Here is a 21,363-nt window from a genome sequence, read left to right as displayed (position 1 = left end):
AGACAGAGGAAGCTAAGGCTACACGATGACTAAATGCAATGTGGTATTGTAGATGGCATCCTGGAACAGGACGAGTACCTTAGGGAAACATTAATATTATCTGAATGGAAAGTGCAGTTTAGTTAATAATGTACCAATATGGGATAACTGGTTGTGACAAATGTACCAAAGTCATGTAAGATGCTAACAATAGAAAACCCTGGGTACAGGATGCATGGGAACTCTGTAGTACTGTTGCAACTTTGCTGTAAATCTAAAACTATGCAAAAATAAAGAGATATGGAAATGTATGGAAGAAAGTGAGAGAACTTTGTGTTGATCTGGTCCAACATGCCAAGCAGGAAATAATACACATGGTGTCTGCATTTATTTTGTTGCTAGAACTGGTAACATGGCTTCAACTATTTTTGAGTTAGCTCTGATCTTTGGGGCTTTCTTGGCAACACGTTATCATAAACTGCAAAGAAAATGAAAGAGAGAGAAACAGGAAAGCAGAAAAAATGAATAGAAGAAGGCAGCCTGTGGAGAGTCCCACGTATGGAGGACCTGAAGTCTCCAAGACCAAATTCCAGCCTGTGAGCGAGCCACCTTGGAAGTGAATCTTCCAGCCCCAGCCAGCCTTTAGATAACTGCAGCCCCAGCCAACATGTTGATGGCAGCCTTATAAGAGAACCTGAGCCAGAATGGGCCAGCTAAGCCACCCTTGAACATCTGACTCGTGACGTGGTCGCTGGGCTCCCCCAGAGTAATCCATCCAGTAGAAAGTAAAGTGGGAGCTGCAGCGACTGTCTTGGAAGTTCTACACTGTCATACCGGCAATGTCTCAGTGTTTTCAGAAATGAGCCCTATTCAGTGAAGGTGCTGCCCGGTTGCTTCTTGTTACTTAAAGGAAAATGGGAGCAGGGCCAGAGGGGCTAATGAAGTCAGGACTTGCTGATTTTGCAAGTTCTTAGCATTTTCAGACTGCAAATGACTCTAAAGTTAAAACAGCTTCTAGGCAAATCTCAGTATCAGGGCACTGCCAGGTAAGTATGAGCTAAAAATCAAGTTGAGGGCCTGGCTCTAAAATCTTTTGTCTCATTCTCAGAAAAATCTCAGAACATGTCTCAGAGAATGGCTCGATTAAACAATCAGGCATACAAGATGCTTAAGTAGTTGAAAATATACATATATATATATATTTTGAGGCTCAGTCTGGCTCTGTCACTCAGGGTGGGGTTCAGTGGTACCATCTTGGTTCACTGCAACCTCTGTTTCTCAGATTGAAGTGATTCTCCTGCCTCAGCTTCCAGAGTACCTGGGATTACAGGCACCTGCCACCACACCTGGCTAATTTTTGTATTTTTAATAGAAACCGGGTTTCACCATGTTGTCTAGGTTGGTCTCGAATTCCTGACCTCAGGTGATCTACCCATTTTGGCCTCCCAAAGTGCTCGGATTACAGGCATGAGCCACCACACCTGGCCAAAAAAAAAATTCTAAAGTAGAGAAGAGCTTGTCTTGCAGAGACTTGTAAATGTGGCTTTTGTTTAATGCCAATAGATCTTATATTTAATCCCAATACATTTTATGTGCCAGCTCAGCAACACTGGAAAACCTACATCCTTGAATACTGGTTTCATGTATAGCACGAGCAATAACAACATTTAACTAAGAATGCAAGTAAACTGCTTCCCAAACACACAAACATTTGTTAGTATTATTAGGTGGGTGCAAAGGTAATTACAGTTTCTGCCATTACCTTAATGACAAAAACCGTGATTACTTTTGCACCAAAATAATATTATAAATTTTTTTGTTACATGACCATTAGGCAGACACTTTAAAATATATAAATTACTCATGAATAAAATTAAATCATTCATAATTCCCTCATCCAGAGTTATTTTTGTGTCTATACATGTGTGATTAGCATAAATTACATATAGCTCGTTCTTTCAAAAAAAAAAAAAACCACATAAATGGATACTTTTATATCTTAGGGTCTTTTTCCCCCAAATGTTCATGTCTCTTTCTTACACTAATGCACACTGGTTTAAATATATATATATATACGTTTCTACATATATAATATTTTCTCTATATATAGATATTTATAGTTTCTATATATATTTATGGTGTATATATATATGGAGACAGAAAGAGAGAGAGAGAGATGGAGTTTTTCTCTTGTTGCACAGATTGAAGTGCAATGGGGCAATCTCGGCTCACCACTGCCACTGCCTCTCGAGGTCAAGTGATTCTCCTGCCTCAGCCTCCTGAGTAACTGGGAATACAGGCAAGTGCCACTACACTCAGCTAAGTTTTATATTTTTAGTAGAGACAGGGTTTTATCATGTTGATCAGACTGGTCTTGAACTCCTGATCTTGTGATCTGCCCACCTCAGCCTCCCAAAGTGCTAGGATTACAGGCATGAGCCACCGTACCCTGCAGATATATTTTCAAATTGAGAACTGTGTTGAAGTAGAAAGTGAAACAATCCTGCCTCTACCCTCTAGGACATCCACAGTCACTAACTTGATCTATGCATTTTCAGCATATCATACTGAACACAACACACACTAAATATATTTACATGCACATATATATATATATATATATACACACAAATACAGTTGGAGTACAAATATTTCACATTTCAGTCAAATGCCAACTGGCCGATTGTTATAGTTAACATTTGGCTGAAGCTGAAGACAAAGCCAAATATTAACATAATAGAATGAATTCCTGTGATGCAAGAATAAATCATAAATTTTATCCAAAAAAATTATAAATAAACTTTTATTTTGAAAAAATATATAAAAATGAAATCATCAGATTTTGCAAGGATGACATGCTACTGCAGGAACACCATCATCTGCTAGACACCTCCTGTGGTCACTCTGTTACCTACAATATATTAAAGTAGATGCTCGCTCTCACCCTAGATTGGTGGAGAAGCAGGACTTTCTGTGTTTCATTGCCTTGGGTTCAGCCAGGGTTTAAACAGAAAAGCACATTCAAATATGGTGATTTCAGTATCATTTAATAAAGGGACTATTTGCAAAACTAGGCAGACTTTAGGGTAACCCAATGTGGAGCTAAGGTTCCCTCTGAGACCCTGTTCCTATAAGGAGCCTTTTCCAGCCCCAACCCCTATGGCATTACTACTGATTAAAACCACAACCATTGGGCCAGGCACAGTGGCTCATGCCTGTCATCCCAGTACTTTGGGAGATCGAGGCGGGTGGATCACCTGAGGTCAGGAATTCGAGACCAGCCTGGCCAACATGGTGAAACCCCTTCTCTACTAAAAATACAAAAATTAGCCAGCCACCATGGCCAGTCACCTGTAATCCCAGCTACTCAGGAGGCTGAGGATGGAGAATCACTTGAACCTGGGAGGCAGAGGTTGAAGTGAGCTGAGATTGCACCTTTGCACTCCACCCTGGGCAACAAGAGTGAAACTCCATCTCAAACATATTGAAGACATAGATGGAGATGGGGCATTCTGGGAGCCTGGGGAAAAAGAATGTGGCTCTGAACCTCAGACATGTTTCTTAACAATTCACAGTCCAGATGGTTGACTCATGACCGTAATCTCAACACTTTGGCTGTATAATAAAGAAAATAAAGATTTTAAATTTTAGAAAAAGAGCAATTCACAGCCTGTTTTCCTGTTTGCATACTGGGGACAATAATTGCCGTTTCAAGGGGTGGTTATAATTTAATAAATGTTTGCATGAAGCACGTATCTTAGTGTCCATAATGTGGAAAAGTAAGAGCAGCTGGCAGTAGCAGGCCAAGCACTTAACAAATTAGTCCACTTTACATATTGTAAAGTAAGAACCTTATTCCCGCTTTGTAGATAATAAACCCAACATTGCATATATAGCAAAAGGAACAACTGACACTCAAACCCAGTCAGGCTCCTAAGAATATTTCCAATCACTTTTTTGTACTCAAGTATTTGTGACCACTATTATCTAAGAAAATAAGGAGGTAACAGTTTTCAGAATCCAATTCCAGAAAGATAATACATAGTTGAATCTTTGAAATTGGGTCCTAAAAATTTTATCCAGAATTTTTAATGTTTATTTATTTACTTATGTATTTATTTATTTTTTGAGACCGAGTCTTGCTCTGCTGCCCATGTTGTAGTGCAGTGGTGACATCTGGGCTCAACTCAACCTCCACAGAGGATCATGAGGTCAAAAGATCAAGAACATCCTGGCCAATAAGGTGAAATACCATCTCTACTAAAAATAAAATTTAGCTGGGCACGGTGGCACACGCCTGTAGTCCCAGCTACTCGGAGGCTGATGAAAGAGAATCGCTTGAACCCAGGAGGTGGAGGTTGCAGTGAGCTAAGATCATGCCATTGCATTCCAGCCTTACAACAGAGCAAGACTCCATCTCAATAAATAAATAAATAAGAATAAATATCTCTACCAGCAGTCTGTCTTCAATGTCTGAGCCTGTGGATGCTGAAAACTCTGGAATGAGTTTGGGAATCCAGAAAACAAAGGCAAGGACCGATTCTGGAAGCACAACCTTCAAGGGACAAAAAAACTAAAACTGCCTGGGAAGGAAAAAGTCAACGCTAGCCAACAAATATTTCCAATATTTAATTCACCCAGGACCTAATGACTGATTAAGTTAGAGGAGTTTCAGTGGACTAGTGAGAGACAGATAAATCCAATCTTCCACATTTACTGTCCTCATGTTCTCCCCACCCACCCCACCTCCCAGGCTTAAAATGCAATCAGAGAAGAAGGTGGAAAATGTTCATTGGAGCCTGTCATTGGCCAAAGGCTAATTTCATCTGCATTCTGTCCAATAGGAAAACAGAAAGGAAACTCCACAGGCTTATAAGCCCTGAAGGTGTCAGATTCAGAACTCTCAGGTGAACAGAGAGGCTGTGCTGTGTTGCCTGTTCTCACCTGGACCAAGAAGGACACGACTGACCTGCGAAGGCAGGAGAAGCCATTCTTACCACCTCGGCAGTGCTGCTGAGGGAACCACCCCTCGCATCTGGAAATTTAAGGGCAACAGATCCTGGACCCAAGTGGAGATTTGGTGTCAAGAGAGCACCCCTCGGACCACAAGTGCAGGTGAGCAGGGACTAAGGGAAGGAGCAGGCTCCTTGGGTGGATTTCGGGGTTGGGGGAGACCTCAGAGGCTCAGGCTGCAAATGGAGTGATCCTGGGAGGACTTCCGCTCACAGTCCATGAGGATGAAAATGGGAGAACTCCCCTAACTGGGGTGGAAAAGGACACTGCGTTGAGGAAGTGCCTAGGAAATCTACTTTGCAGACACCTGCCCAGTGGAGCGGATCATAAGGGTGAGGTGAGAGGAGAATGCAGTAGTTGGCAGTGAGGGGGAAGGGCCAGTTGTGCTTCTGATCAGTGACCCCAAAATATGAGAACACAAAACCATAATGCCTGGCCTTGCTCTTGCCACTAATATATTTTATCTGAACTTGAGAGATTTGTGTGGCCCTAGAGAAGTCAGACCTGGAAGTCAGATGGAATTAGAGTAGAAAAAGACTGTGGAGAGACTTGTGTGAAGTATGAAGAAGGGAGAGGAAGACACAAGGGATTTTTATTTTTTTATTTATTTTTATTTTTTTGAGACAGAGTCTCACTCTGCTGCTTTGCTGAGTACAGTGGCACAATCTCAGCTCACTGCAGCCTCCCTCTCTCAAGCTTAAGCGATTCTCCTGTCTCAGCCTCCCAAATAGCTGGGACTATAGGCACCCACCACAACACCCAGCTAACTTTTGTATATTTAATAGACACTGTGTTTCACCATGTTGACCAAGGTGGTCTCGATCTCTTGACCTTGTTATCTGCCCGCATCTGCCTCCAAAAGTGTTGGAATTACAGGAGTGAGCCACTGCACCCAGCCACAATTTATTTATTTTTGTTTATTTATTTTTTATTGAGATAGAGTTTCGTTCTTGTTGCCAGAGCTGGAATGCAATGGCGCTCTCTCAGCTCATTGCAACCTCTGCTTCCTGGATTCAAGTGATCCTCCTGCCTCAGCCTTCCAAGTAGCTGGGATTACAGGTGCCTGCCACCACTCCCGATGAAGTTTTGTATTTTTAGTAGAGAGGGGGTTTCACCATGTAGGCCAGGCTGGTCTCAAACTTCTGACCTCAGGTGATCTGCCTACCTCTGCTTGCCAATGTGATAGGATTACAGGTGTGAGCCACCATGCCCAACTCACAAGGGATTTTAGAGCTTTGAGATGTAGCAGAAGTGAAAGATGGGGCTCAAAAAAGAGAGTAAGAGAGAAGCTGGCCTGGCTTGGAGACAGTGGCACAGAGACAATAAGGCTCAGCTTTTCATTTAATTTTCTTTTATCTAAGACAGAATCTTGCTCCATTGCCTAGGCTCAAGTCTAGTGGCACACTGAGCCTCACTGCAACCTCAGCCTCACAGGCTCAATTGATCCTCTTATCTGAGCCTCCCTAGAAGCTTGGACTGCAGGTGTGGGCCACTAGACCGGGCTAACTTTTGTATTTTTTTCATAGAATGCAGTGTGGTCATGTTGTCCAGACTGTCAGCCTTTTCAATAATGTTTTCTACTGGAGAGCATCTAAAGTATATAATGTAGTAGCAAAGTTACTACAACAAACACCGTGTATCCACTTACAATTCATATCCCAATTCCTATACTTTGCAATACTGTGTGGCAAACCCAGGATCACGTATAATCTTGTGGGTAAATGCTGCACTATGAATGTCAAAAATATAGAGACTCTTTTAAATATTAAGATCGTAATATCATTATCAGAAATCATAGCTAGTGAATACATATGAGATTTCCTCTATCTCAATAGACTTTATTGTTAGAAGGGTTTATATAGAAATAAGAAAAATTATTTAGGTAGATATTTTCATTGATATACATGTTCTTTATTGCTTTAATAGGTCTTATTCTTTTTTCTCCTTTCGTAGTTGAGGACAACTGCCTTCGTGTTCTGTTCAAAGTCTCACACTCTGGAGTATTTTACGTGGTCATTATTTTCCATTGCCTCTTGTAACTGTGGCTTTCTCTGAGAAAGACCACGAAAGAGCCCAGCTTGAATTTGAGTAAAGGAGGATCTGGTGCCAAGGGATCAGCCGGTGCCCTGGGCCCTCCCTCCCACTGGAGCTGCTTCTAGAGCCAAAGGGAAAGAAACAGACGCAGGCCTGTGAAGTGCTTGCAGGAGAGAACACAGAGGAGGCGCCAGCTTCTCACCTTCCCTCCTTCCTGGAGGATCACACCTTCTGAAGGGAGTCTCCCCACACAGATCCCTCCCTGCACCATGGCCCTCGCAGCATCCCTGGCTGAGCTCCAAGCACAGGCCAGCTGCCCCATCTGCCTGGGTTACCTGAAGGACCCAGTCACCACTCATTGTGGGCACAACTTCTGTCGCTCCTGCATCCACCAGTGCTGGGAAGACCTACAGGACATCTTCCCCTGTCCCGTCTGCCTCCACCACTGCCCTGAAGAGAACCTCAGGAGCAACACCCAATTTCGCCACATGACCGATATGGTTCAGCAGCTTCTGGCCACGAGGAGGAAGAGGAAAAGGCAGGAGGAGGAGCCGCTGTGTGGGAAGCACTGTCAGCGTCTGGCCCTGTTCTGTGAGAAGGACCTGGAGCTGTTGTGTCCTGAGTGCAGGGTCTCCTCTGACCACCAGCATCACCCCCTGCTGCCCATTGAGCAAGCAGCAGCCAGAAACAGGAGAAGGCTCAAAAGCTACATTCAGCCACTAAAGGAGAAAATTGAAGATGCCAAGATGCGACGTGAAGCGACAATTTTGAAATCTTTTAATGTGAAAATAAAGATGGAAACATGGAAGAAAGAATTACAGTCTGAATTTGAAGAAATTAAGATTTCCTTGGTAAAGGAACAAGCTGCAATTTGTGCCTCTTTACTTGTTGAAGAGCACCATGCTATAGAAAAGCTCGCTGAAAACCAAAGACAAATTTCAGCCCATTTATTTGTTCTACAAAATCTGTTAAATGAAGTAACCGAGAAGTGTTTTCAGGGAGACCTGGATGTGCTGACAGGGATTGAGAACATCTACAACACATATGAAAACCTGAAAGCCCCTGCAGTCTTCTCACATGAATTCAAGAAGGAGAGTCTGGGGCTCCCTCCACATTATTTTGGCCTGCAAAGAATGATGAGCACATTTCAGGAAGATTTGACACTAGACCCGGAAACAGCCCACCCTAGTCTTATTATCTCAAGAGACAGAAAAAGTGTGATATTTAGTAGGCTGAATCCAGGCTTTATTGACAATCCTCAGTCATTTCGTTTTTACCCATCTGTCCGGAGCTGTGAGGGCTTTGATGCTGGGAGACACTTTTGGCACGTAGAAGTGAGAGGCACAGGTGCATGGTCCCTTGGTGTTTGTAATGAAACGTTTCCCAGAGATGGTCTGACATCCCCAACCCCACAGACGGGGTGCTGGGAAATTCAGCCATTCTGTAGTCCATGCATTACAAGGAATACAGAAGTCCTACAAATGGGCATTTTTCTGGACTATGAGTTGGGAGAGATTTCATTTTATAATTTAAAAACCAGATCACATGTGTACACTTTCACTGATAAGTTTACAGAAAAGCTTATGCCTTATTTCTCTGTTGACCCTTCTTCCCAAGTTATCACAATCAGTATTGTCATAGACCAATGATGGGCTCTTAGAGAGCCCTTTACATGTGGCTATCTTTTCTTCCTGTGTTGTTGGAGGGCATTTGTAATAAAGCCTCTGATTCCATGTTTATGTATGACTCGATAATTTGGGGGGACACACTCTTCTCATCCTTTCTGTGCATCTGGAGAAGCTGATGAGAAAGCCTGGGTGATCCCTCTGTTGCTGCAGGTGGGAGTTTCAGCCCCAGGTAGTGGAGGACCCTTTCAGCAGCCCCACCCATGACCACCATCGCAGCCCCAAACTAGTCTCCTTTCCCTGCTCTCTCGAGTCACTTTTGTACCAACTGTGTAGACACCCTGCTTCCCCCATAAACCTTATTACATGATTAAGAATCCAACTCACACAGTCTTGGAGTATGTGGCATCAGCAGTCTGAACACTGAACCAAATTGTCAGGGAGGGTCCACCATATCTATGCAAACTGACCCCTACATAGGCCATTGTGAGCAGGATTATCCAGCTGTTGGCTGCCACTGTCAGGGAATTGCTGTTCCTGCTCTGCTCTGTTCACTGGCTCTGCACCCCATGACAAGCCTGCACTTTCAGCTCTGCTGCTTTGTGCTGCTTTTACTGAGTTCAGCTGAGGCTCTTTCAGAGATTTCTCTGACCAAACTCAGTAATTTAGAAATATTTTGGTATTTAAGAACAGAAATATACACTCACATCCCTTTTAATGTCTCCCTGAGTCATGCATTTCAGTCCAGACATATCACTATGTCTTTTATAATTTAAAAAACAAATGCTGTGGGTATACTTTCACTGACACCTTCAGGGAAAAGTGTGCCTTATTTCTCTATTAAACCTTCTTCACAAGCTGTTAAAATTAGTATTGTCATAGACAATAATTACATTAAATAACTACTATGTCTTGACAAAGCATAGTCACCTTAGAAGAAACAACCTGTGAAGTGTATTCAATGTCTATAAAAAATAAAAAGATAAAAAATAATGAACATGAAGGTCAGATAGAGGAGAATAAAGAGAAAGAAAAATAAAACCAAATTACAGATACACAGAGAGGGAAAAAAACAAACAAAAACCTCTAACAGAAGTTCCTAATTTGCAATTTCCAGTTAAAAATGCAAAATTTACCAGAAGAATCTACACAACACAAAAGATTCAAAAGTGCTCATTGACTTTTCTGCCCCGGTAACCTGGATGATTGAACCTCGGTTCGTTAAAATGCATCAGTTGAAAAACCTTCACAGACTTAATCCTTTTTCTCCAATTAGCTAACCAGGGATCCCTCTAAGTTTAAATGAAGAGTCCTCTATTACCTTGGCGAGGTTGCTGACATCAAGTAAAGGTAAAAGAGGTATCCTTTATCCTAACTATGAGAATCACTGGCTTTCCTACATTTTCCATGGCGGGTTTCTAGATTCTAAGAGAAGGTGTGACTGATATAAGTTCAGGGGGAAGACTCTAATCTGACCAATTGGTTGTGTGTCTCAACTCCAAATAGGTGCCTGTCCTATAGAGCACTTAGGGGAAAGATTGTACCCTGTGCCAAACATGGGCTCATTTGGTGGTCACAGTGTGAAGCAAGAACATTCACTCATCTGTAATCCCAGCACGTTGGTGAGGCAGGCAGAACACCTGAGGTCAGGAGTTTCAGACCACACTGGCCAATGTGGTGAAACTCCATCTCTACTAAAAATACAAAAATTAGCCAGGTGTGGTGGTGAGCACCTGTAATCCCAGCTACATGGGAGGCTGAGGCAAGATAATTGCTTGAACCCGAGAGGCGGAGGTTGCAATGATCCAAGGTTGCACCATTAAACTCCAGTCTGAGTGACAGAGTGGAATGGAGACAGAGACATTTTAAAAAAGAGAAAGATAGAAGGAAGGAAGGAAGGAAGGAAGGAAGGAAGGAAAGATGATCTAGGTTACACAAGAAGTACAGATGTCTTTACTTGCTCATGACACGATTATCTATGCAGAAAATCCAATGGAATCTACATAAGAGCTCCTAGAAATGAGTTTAACAAGCTTATGGGAAATAAGATTAACACACAAAAATCAATTATTTATATATTCTAGTAATAAACAATTAGAATTGAAATAATTGACATAAAAATATCAAATACTTAAGGACAAATTTGACAAAAGATGTTAAACACATGTACACTAAAAATTACAAATTTTAGACAATTACATAAAAATTCATGGAATAGACTAGATTTAGATTCGCTCTCAGTTATGTCTACTAGCTGACATGTTAAGATGCTAATTTTCTCCATACTAATATAAAAAGATACAACACATAATCCCATCAAAATCACACCAGTCTTTTTTGTTAACACGTTTTTCCAAAAGTTACATATTTTTCATCTATTGAAAGATACTAATCCCTGAATTAATCAAATAAACCTAAGGAGGAAAATATGGAACTAAGTTAATGCAGATTCTGAGCCTAGAGCTCGGTTCCCAAAGAGAAGTGAAGGACAGTAGCTGACTACACTAGAGGGTACTCTGTGCAGTGGGAACAGAAGGAGAACAGATGTTTTACTGACTGTGTGTGTACAGTATGCAAGTGTGTGTGCGGCAGAGGACGATGTAAGAGTGCCATCTCTTTTTTTTTTCAGACGGAGTTTCACTCTTGTTTCCCAGGCTGGATTTCAATGGCACAATTCAGCTCACTGCAATCTCCGCCTTCTGGGTTCAAGCAATTCTCCTACCTCAGCCTAATGAATAGCTGGGATTACAGGCATGTGCCACTATGCACGGCTAATGTGTTTGTATTTTTAGTAGAGATGGGGTTTCACCATTTTGGCCAGGGGTTCAACTTCCTGATCTCAGGTGATCTGCCCACTTCAGCCTCCCAAAGTGCTAGGATTAAAGGCATGAACTACCATCTCATTTTCTATAAAACTAAGGTAGTCCTGACAAAGACACACTGAATAAAAAATTAAGTTACTTAGAAATATTGAGGTAGACAGATGAAAGGGAAAAGTGGCATTGGGCATGGAGGTTCATGCCGTTAATCCCAGTGCTTTAGGAGGCTAAGGCAGGAGAAATGCTTGAGGTCACACATTCAAGACCAGCCTAGGCAAAATAGAAATTTAAAAAATTAATTAAAAAAAAAAAGTTGGCCAGGCACAGTGGCTCACACCTCTAATCCCAGCACTTTGGGAGGCTGAGGCAGGCATATCACAATGTCAGGAATTTAAGACCAGCCTGATCAACATGGTGAAACACCGACCCTACCAAAATACAAAAATTAGCCAGGTGTGGTGGTGCGTGCCTGTAATCCCAGCTACTCAGAAGGCTGACGCAGGAGAATCGCTGGAACCCAGGAGGCAGAGGTTGCAGTGAGCTGAGATTGCGTCATTGCACTACAGCATGGATGACACAGTGATTAATGAAGACTTAATCTTTCTTAAAGGAAAAATACATAGGCAATACTGAAAAAACATTATTGGGCTTCTATTGGCAATAACTGGAGTAATAATTTTTTTTTACATAATACATTACTTTATAGTAGTATATATTTCTAGTATTTTATTTTAGGATTTTTTTTTAATTTACTTTTTTCTTTTTTTTTTTTTAAAGATGGGGTTTTGCTATGTTGGTCAGGCTGGTCTTGAACTCCCTACCTCAGGTTATCCGACCGCCTTGGCCTCCAAAGCCCTTGGATTACAGGTGTGAGCCACTATGCCTGGCCTTATTTTAGGATTTCTAAAGTAGTTTGTCTTTGACCCTGTAATTTGTTATAAGGTAGGTCCTATAATCACATTTTTTAGTGCTGAAACTGAGATATAAACAATTCTGGGATTTTTTTGTGGGAAAAATAGGACAAAATACAGAATTATCAAAACTAGATTCACTGGCTCTATTATGTTTGCTAGGTGTCAGAAAATGACAGTTTTCTAATAGTTATTTATTCACAATCTGTTACTCTAGAAATTTTAAGAGGTTTTGATCCATTCCAGTATAAAAATAAGGCCAAAGTCATCCTGTAAAATCATCATTAAGAGTATAGAGTAGAGATCTATCATTCAAATCGTAAAAGGAAACCTCATTCATTTCATAATCTAAAAAAATGCCAATCTTACTAGGAGTTTCTTTTGGCAGCAGATTAATTTCCTCATGACCAAATACAATGTAATTATCCTGACCAGATCGCTGAATTCCCCACAATCCATCCTGTACTAAAGTTGGTCAACTCTTCCTCCTTCTGGAAAGAGTCATTACAGACACCAAGGATCCATTCAGGCTTGTCTTTCACTTCTACTTCCCAGTACTGCCAGCCACAACTGTAGCCCTTTAGCCCTTAGAACCCACAACAGCTGGGAGGCGATAAAATCTTCTTGGGTTTGGAGGTAAGTTTTGCACTGTATTTCCATATCGCACAGCTTTTCTATCTGCTGAGACTATAAGTTTATGATGTGCTGTTTCAGGATCTAGAATTACATCCACTTGAAATTACTTGATATGTATAGGCCAGAATATTGTGGAGGCAGACGGTAACCATATTCTTTTGATCTGAATGAAAAAGGTTCAGGGAATTTGAAATTTTTGTATCTGTGATAGATGTCCTTAACATTTGCCAGTAATTCCAGTCCTGACTTCACATATGTGTGCTCTATCTCCTTTAGTAGATATTTTAATGAGGAGGTATAATCTGAGAATTTTCTTAGGCTTTCATTCAGTTGTGCTAAAATATCCATCTCTTCATCTTGTAACTGCCCAAGAACAGTCTCTTGCTCATTTTGGAGAAATAATCTCAGTTGTTCAAATTCAGACCTGACTTCTTCTTCCCTATGTTTTACCTTTTTCTTCAGTTCTAATGATTTTCTGGTTTGTATAGTTATGATTTTTTCAGTTAGTTCCACTCCCTCCTTCCATGGTACATTGTACTGCTCCAGTTTTTTCCTGTGACAGGACGCAGCCTTCTTTATGGGCCAAACACAGTGAAGCCGGTGATCAGTGGAGAAACTGCACCTTGGACATAAAAGCTCTAGGTCTTCCTGACAGAAAAAGGTCAAAACCTGATTATGCTTCTTACATACATGCTTCTCTTCCTGCCGCTTTCTCTTGCTTCTTACCTGGAGGTGCTTAGCAATTCCAGTCAAACGACCCAGTTGAGGATTGCTTGTCAATTTCCTTTCTGGACAGCAAAAGTGGCAAAAAGGGCAGGAAAAACTATCATCCAGATCCTTCCAGGATTTAATGATGCAGGAGAGACAGAAGTTATGCCCACAACTGATGGTCACTGGGTCTTTCAAGTAGTCCAGACAGATGGGACAGCTAGCCACTGCTTGGAGGTCAGCCACTGAGCCTTGAACAAAGATGGTAGGTAAAGTAATTATTTTAATAAGGCCGAGCTCTCTAGACCTCAAGTCCCAGTAAGCAGTAGATATCTTCCCCCAGACCTTGAAATTTGAATTGGCTTTCAGTTTTACTGCTTTGGCATGTTGATGGCAGCTTCTAGAAACTTCTCAGCTCCTTAGCTTCAGAGTCTACGGCCATGAATACTTCACAGACTGCAGCCTATTGTACATTTCAACATATTAGCTGGGCTGCTGTTCTTCCCACTTAATGAAATAAAGTCAAGTTTTCTTCAAGAAAGTAAACTCAGGTCCAAGGTAAGGAATCCTTCCTATGAGTGAGAAAAGACACCACGTTACAAATCTGATTACATAATCACAAATGTACTAAACATTCACACAGGAATCATCAAAGAATGCTGAAATCACTGGGTGGATGTTCTTGGAAAAACAAGATATTCATGTTGCAGAGATTCACAATGTACATTACTTACACACACACACACACACACACACACACATCTTTAAAATGTGGAACAAATTTATGTGCTTCCTGATACAATGCAATGGCAAGTTTATAGCATTGCTCATATCATATTCTTTCCAAAAACAATTGACTTTCAAGCTAACCATGAGAAAATTACTCTAACTCAGATTGTGGAGCACTCCTACTAGACAACTGGTATGTATTCTTCAAAACTGTCAATTATAGGAAGAACAAGCATTAAAAAAAGATTTCCAGATTTAAGGAGAGGAAAGAAACATGAAAAATACAACATATGATACCTGGTTGGATCTGAAATCTTGAAATTTAACAACAACAACAACAAAAAACTAAAAAATGCTGGAAACAGGCCAGGTATGGTGGCTCACACCTGTAATCACAACACTGAGGGGCCAAGCCTCGTGACTCCCTTGCAGCCAGGGGTTCAAGACCAGCCTGATCAACAAGGTGCAACCCTATCTCTACTAAAAATACAAAACATTAGCTGGGCAAGGTGGCATGTGCATGTAATCCCAGCTGCTTGAGAGGCTGAGGCAGGAGAATCACTTCGCTGGACCCCGGGAGGTAGAGGTTGCAGTGAGCCGAGACTGTAGGACAGCACTACACCATGGACATCAGAGTAAACTCTATCTGAAAAAAAGAAGAATTGGAACAAATAAATGTGAGAATCTTAGTATGGACTCTATCTCACATGATGTTCTACCAGTGTTAAATTGGGTACAATAAAATTATAGTAAAAAATAAATGGCTTCATTGTTAGGAGATACATATTGATACACAGTGGGAAGCCATCTGGAAATCTGAAACTTTCAGATATTTCCACAATTTAACAAAATATATAGCCAAGCATGATAGCTCACACCTTTAATCCTAGCACTTTTTGAGGCCAAGGTGGGCAGATCACCTGAGGTCGGGTGTCTGAGACCAGCCTGACAAACACAGAGATACCCTGTCTCTACTAAAAGTATAAAATTACCCGGGTGTGGTGGTGCATACCTGTAATTCCAGCTACTCAGGAGGCTGAGGCAGGAGAATTGCTTGAACCTGGGAGGTGGAGGTTGCAGTGAGTTGAGATGACACCACTGCACTCCAGCCTGGGTGACACAGCGAGACTGTGTCTCAAACAAACAAAAACATATATAAACAGAGAAAACATGAATGTAACAAAAAGTTAACAATGGGGAGAATCCAGGGAAAGAGTATATAAGGATACCCGCCCTTTCAAACTTTCTGTTGGTCTGACACTTTCAAAATAAAAGTAAGGGATCAAAACTTCCTGGCTTGCTTTCAAGACACTTACAGGTACCTGATTTTAAGCAAGTCAGATTCCTCCATCAAACCTTGCAAGCTACCTAACCCAGCCTGACTAACATGGAGAAACTCCATATCCACTAAAAATACAAAATTAGCTCGGTGTGGTGGTGCATGCGTGTAATCCCAGCTACCCGAGACGCTGAGGCAGGAGAGTCGCTTGAACCTAGGAGTCAGAGGTTTCAGTGAACTAAGATCATGCCATTGCACTCTAGGCTGGGCAACAAGGGCGAAACTCTGTCTTTACGTATATATATGATGTAAGTGGCAGCCAATATGTGCCATTCTTCTTGGCCAAAGGAACTTTCTGCTGGATATCCTGTAATCTGAAACCAAACAAGAGCCATGAATTGCATTTGCTTATTAGTTCTTTTAAATCTTTTTCAATCTAGAAGAATGTTCCCTGCCCCCACCTGTGTCCTAGACTACCCTGAATTCAAGATTTGCCAATTGCTCTACTGGTTCTTCTTTTCTTTTCATCAGGCAGAGTCTTGCTCTGTTGCCCAGGCTGGAGTGCAGTGGTACGATCTTGGTTCATTGCAGTCTCCACCCCCTGGGTTCAAGTGATTCTCCTGCTTCAGCCTCCTGAGTAGATGGGACAACAGGTATACGTCACCACACCCAGTTAAATTTTGTATATTATGTGGAGATGGGTTTTCACCATGTTGTTCAGGCTGGTCTTGAACTCTGGACCTCAGGTGATCTGCCTGCCTCGGCCTCCTAAAGTGCTGGGATTACAGGCAAGAGCCACCGCTCCGGACATGCCTATTGCTTGTTGACCTCATTTAATTTGTACCACAGGCCTTCACTTTTTCACCCTGAGCTCACCATTCAGAGCCCTCCGTATTTCATAGGTATCTTGCTTTCCCTCTTCTGCACAAACCACTTTCTGCTTAGATTACCCTACTCTCACTTCTTTCCTAGGATTGTTTTGCAACTAGAGGCTCAGCAAAAGAGACATGTTCTCAAGGATAATTTATTATATGTCAGGCACTATGTTAAGGATCTTCCATATAGTCACAGGTTCAACCAAAGCATCAGAACAACTCCATCAGTTAGGAGCTATTATCCTCACTTAGAGCTGTAAAAGCCGAGTCCACAAGACTTTGAACACGCTTATCCAGCATTACGCTGATTGGCATAGCCACTGGCATGACAATCACTAAGTTGTAGCGCTCCTTCCTTAGACTCCCACAGCAGCCTATGCATCTCTCTGTATGAAACCACCTTACGTCTTTCATATTTGATATGCTCAGTTGTTCATACTTAATAATGTCTCCAAATATTTTAACAGGGAATAATGCACTTACTGGTCCAACACTACAATGGTGAAAACAGGTAACATACAAATCGAGAGCTAACAATACCCAACAGAACTGGGTTTTCATCCAACTCTAACACTTTGCTCCCTACATGTACTTGGTCAAGTTAATTTCTGAGTTTCACTTTTCAGAAAGTAGGAAATAACACTATCTCAGGTTTTAAGCATAAATGAATAAATTACATAAGACATTTGTCACAGTCCTTGGCATTTAACACATGCTTAATAAAAAGTGTTATAAGACTATCTCAGAAAATCTCTCAAGAGGTCACACAAATTTAGCTGAATCCACATATTTCTATTACAGGCATGAGCCAACTTACCCAGCGTACTTTATTTATTACATGTAATACATGCATATATAGAGATATCTCTATTTACTTACATATAAAGCACATTGCCAGGGTAGATCACACCTGTAATCCTAGCAATTTGGGAGGCCAAGGTAGGCAGACCACGAGGTCAGGAGTTCGAGACCTGCCTGACCAACACGAGGAAACCCTGTGTCTTCAAAAAATACTAAAACATTCCATATGAAAGTCTTAACTACAGTGGAAAAAAAAAATATGAAAACATTAACAGGGCATGGTGGTGCACACCTGCAAGCCTAGCTACTCAGGATACTGAGGAAGGAGAATCATTTCAACCCAGAAGGTGGAGGTTGCAGTGAGCCATGATCGCACCACTGTACTCCAGCCTGGGTGACAGAGAGAGATGCTCTCTCAAAAAGACAAACACACAAAGCATATTGGGCCAGGTGTGGTGGCTCAAACCTGTAATCCCAGCACTTTGGGAGGGAAAGGCAGTGGATCACTTGAGGTCAGGAGTTCGAGACCTGCACGGTCAACATGGTAAAACCCCATCTCTCCTGAAAATAAAGAAATTAGCTGGCATAGGCCAGGCATGATGGCTCAGGTCTGTAATTCTAACACTTTGGGAGGCCGAAGTGTGTGGAACACCTGAGGTCAAGAGTTCCAGACCAGCCTGAGCAACATGGTGAAACCTTGTCTCCACTAAAAATACAAATATTAGCCATGCCTGGTGGTGGGCATTTGTAACCCCAGCTACTAGGGAAGATGAGGCAGGAGAACTGCCTGAACCTGGGAGGCAGAGGTTGCAGTGAGCCACAATCGTGCCATTGCACTCCAGCCTGGGCAACAGAGGAAAAAAAAATCTCCATCTCAAAAAAAAAGAAGAAGGAAACATTTTAGGCTGGGCGCAGTGGCTCACACCTGTCATCCCGCACTTTGGGAGGCTGAGGCAGGCAGATCCTGGCCAACATAGTGAAACCCCTTCTCTAAAAAAAATAAGAAAAAAATTAGCTGGCAATGGTGGCGTATGCCTGTATTTCCAGCTATTTGGAAGGCCGTGGCAGAAAAATCACTTGAACTTGGAAGACAGAGGTTGCAGTGAGTGGAGATCTTGCCACTGCACTCCAGCCTGGGCAACAGAGCAAGGCTCCGTCTCAATAAAAAAACACATTGACATTTCAACCTAAAACCTGTTATTTCTTATAAGGTTGTTAATCCTCAAATGATTAGTAAGGGTAGTAGCTTCCAAAGGCTCACTGCAGTAATGGTGTGCTTCAGAAAATTTTCCCATACTAATTGTGGAATAAAACAGAAGTTTCCAAATTTTAAAATACATCCCTTACTTTAAATAGCCCTCCGTATCTACAAGCTCAGCATCCACTAATGCAATCAACTTTGGAAAGAATTGAAAATACATATTCCTGGGATGCAGAATCTCCATCCACTGGTCATGAGCATTCATATGGACTCATGGCCAGGAATGGTGTCTCAGGCCTGTAATCCCAGAACATTGGGAGGCCAAGGTGGGCAGATTGCTTGAGCCCAGGAGTTCAAGACCAGCCGGAGCAACATGGAAAAATCTCATCTCTACAAAGTCCCATTTCTACCAAAGAAAAGAAAACAAATATAAAGAATGCTGTCTCTTACAAATCGCTCTTCCCATCTGCCCACACTAAGTGTGGCTATGGTGACTCCCAATACTTGCCTAATACTTTCAAATGGGTACTTTCGAGCAGAACAAGAAAGTTCGAACATGCACGGTAATGGGGTGAGGTTGCATAGGGCGCTCAGAGATTGGAAAATTTGAGGCTTTAGAAGTTTTAAGAATCCTTCATGTCCAGGTGTGGTGGCTAATACTTGTAATCCCAGCACTTTCCGAGGCCATGGCAGAGGGATTACCTGAGGTCAGGTGTTCAAGACGAGCCAAGACAGTATGGCGAAACCCTGTCTCTACTAAAAATACTAAAATTAGCCAGGCATGGTGGCATGCCTGTAGTCCCTGGTACTTGGGAGGCTGAGGCAGGAGAATCACGGAAACCTGGGAGGAGGAGGTCCCAGTGCACTGAGATTGTACCATTGTACTCCAGCCTGGGTGACAAAAGCGAAACTTTACAATCTTGCATGTTCTTCAAATGTACCCCAAAACCTAAAATGCAATTACAAAAATTAAAAAAATAAAATAAAATAAATCACAAAAAATTCAAAAAAATATATGAGCATACTGTAATCCAGATATATATATATATATATCTGTAATCCCATAACTTTGGGAGGCAGAGGTGGGTGGATCGTGAAGTCAGTAGGATCAGCCTGGCCAAGATGGTGAATCCCTGTCTCTACTGAAAATACAAAAATTAGCTGGGTATGGTGGCGGGCGTCAGTATTCCCAAGTACTTGGGAGACTAAGGCAGGAGAATCGCTTGAGCCCGGGCTGCAGAGATTGCAGTGAGCCGAGATCCCGCCACTGCACTCTAGCCTGGGCGACCGGGCAAGACTCTTTCTAAAAAAAAAAAAAAAAAAAAAAAAAAAAACTTGCCCACACATAGTAAACTGCAAAGCATCATTGGAAAAAATTATAAAATCAAAAGAAAATATATAGTTTTGAAAAAACGGCCGGGGAGCAATAGCTCACTCCTGTAATCCCAGCATTTAGAGAGGCCGAGGTGGGCGGATCACCTGAGGTTAGGAGCTCAAGACCCACCTGGATAACATGGTGAGACCCCTTTTCTTTTCTTTCTTGCTTGCTTGCTTCTTTTTTTTTGAGACACAGTCGTGCTCTGTCGCCAGTCAATCTCAGCTCACTGCAACCTCTAAGTCTCGGATTCAAACAATTCTCCTTCCACAGCCTACGAAGTAGCTGGGACTACAGGCGCGTGCCACCACACCCTGATAATTTTTGTATTTTTAGTAGAGACGCGGTTTCACCATGTTGGCCAAGATGGTTTCCATCTTCTGACCTCGTGATCCACCCACCTTGACCTCCCAAAGTACTGGCATTAGAGGCGTGAGCAATCGTGCCCGTCTGGTGAAACCCCATTTCTATTAAAAACAGAAAAAAATTAGCCGGGCGTGGTGGCTGTAATCCCAGCTACTCCCAAGGCTGAGGCAGGAGAATCTCTTGAACTGGGGAGGTGGAGGTTGCAGTGAGCAGAGATCGCGCCATTGCACTCCAGCTTGGGCAACAAGAGCAAAACTCTGTCTCAAAAAAAAAAAAAAAGAAAAGAAAAGAAAGAAAGAAAAGAACAAAAAAGGAAGAAAAGGAAACATACACAAAAAAAAGGACTCTCGCACAGTGCAAAGGACAGAAGTACTCACTCCAGGTATCGTTGTGCCCCTCTTCCCCCAAGCACACACACAAAGCAGTCTTCGCTACTATTTAAAATCAGGACATTAAACAGCTCTGTAGGCAGGATCACCACCCTAGTTTAAGCCGCCTAGGTCTCTTTCCTACATACACAATGGTGCCTCCAACTTCCTAATTCTGTAGCTAAATTGATCTTTTCAAATACAAATATAATTCTTTCATCTTGCAACTGAAAACATTCCACTGGTCTTTTATTACTTTATGGAAGCAGTTGGCAAACCTTATCTTGGCATTATAATCACCTGGAGGTGCTGGTAAAAGATTGTCTGGGCCACTTCCCCAGTTTCTGATTCAGTAAATCTGGTTTTTTCCCCAAGTTTCCAGATGATGCTGCTGGCTGGCAGACTGTACTTTGTGAAGGAAAACAAAGCAAAAAGATCCATTAAGATCTAGTCCAAGTTTTTTGCCTAGCTCACCATCTCGTCACATATCACAATTATAATGTGATTTTACAGCTACTCTGCAATTCTTTACCTAACGTGCAAAAATCCGTCACTAGGCAGCAAGCTTCTTGGTGGGAATATGTATCTAGCTTGTCTGAGGAATCAAAACCTGTGGTGGATTCCAAGATCTCAGTTTCAACCAT

The 21,363-nt window shown here is 42.0% G+C and overlaps 1 protein-coding gene across 1 annotated transcript; it reads right to left on the bottom strand.

The window, feature by feature from the left end:
• Positions 1–18: 18 nt before the first annotated feature.
• Positions 19–21,363, bottom strand: LOC135277820 (putative tripartite motif-containing protein 61). The gene is made up of 5 exons (XM_064384079.1): positions 21,252–21,363; positions 16,857–16,994; positions 13,468–13,976; positions 4,301–4,396; positions 19–60 (listed from the first exon to the last, which is right to left on the bottom strand). Exons 1-5 carry the CDS (start codon positions 21,361–21,363, stop codon positions 19–21), a joined length of 897 nt encoding a protein of 298 aa, XP_064240149.1.

This window comes from Aotus nancymaae, unplaced genomic scaffold, assembly GCF_030222135.1.
Source record: "Aotus nancymaae isolate 86718 unplaced genomic scaffold, 86718_ANA_hifiasm-v0.15.2.pri h1tg000033l, whole genome shotgun sequence".
Taxonomy (NCBI): Eukaryota; Metazoa; Chordata; class Mammalia; order Primates; family Aotidae; genus Aotus; species Aotus nancymaae.
Note: the sequence above shows the minus strand (reverse complement) of the source record. Positions and strands in the feature narration are given on the sequence as shown.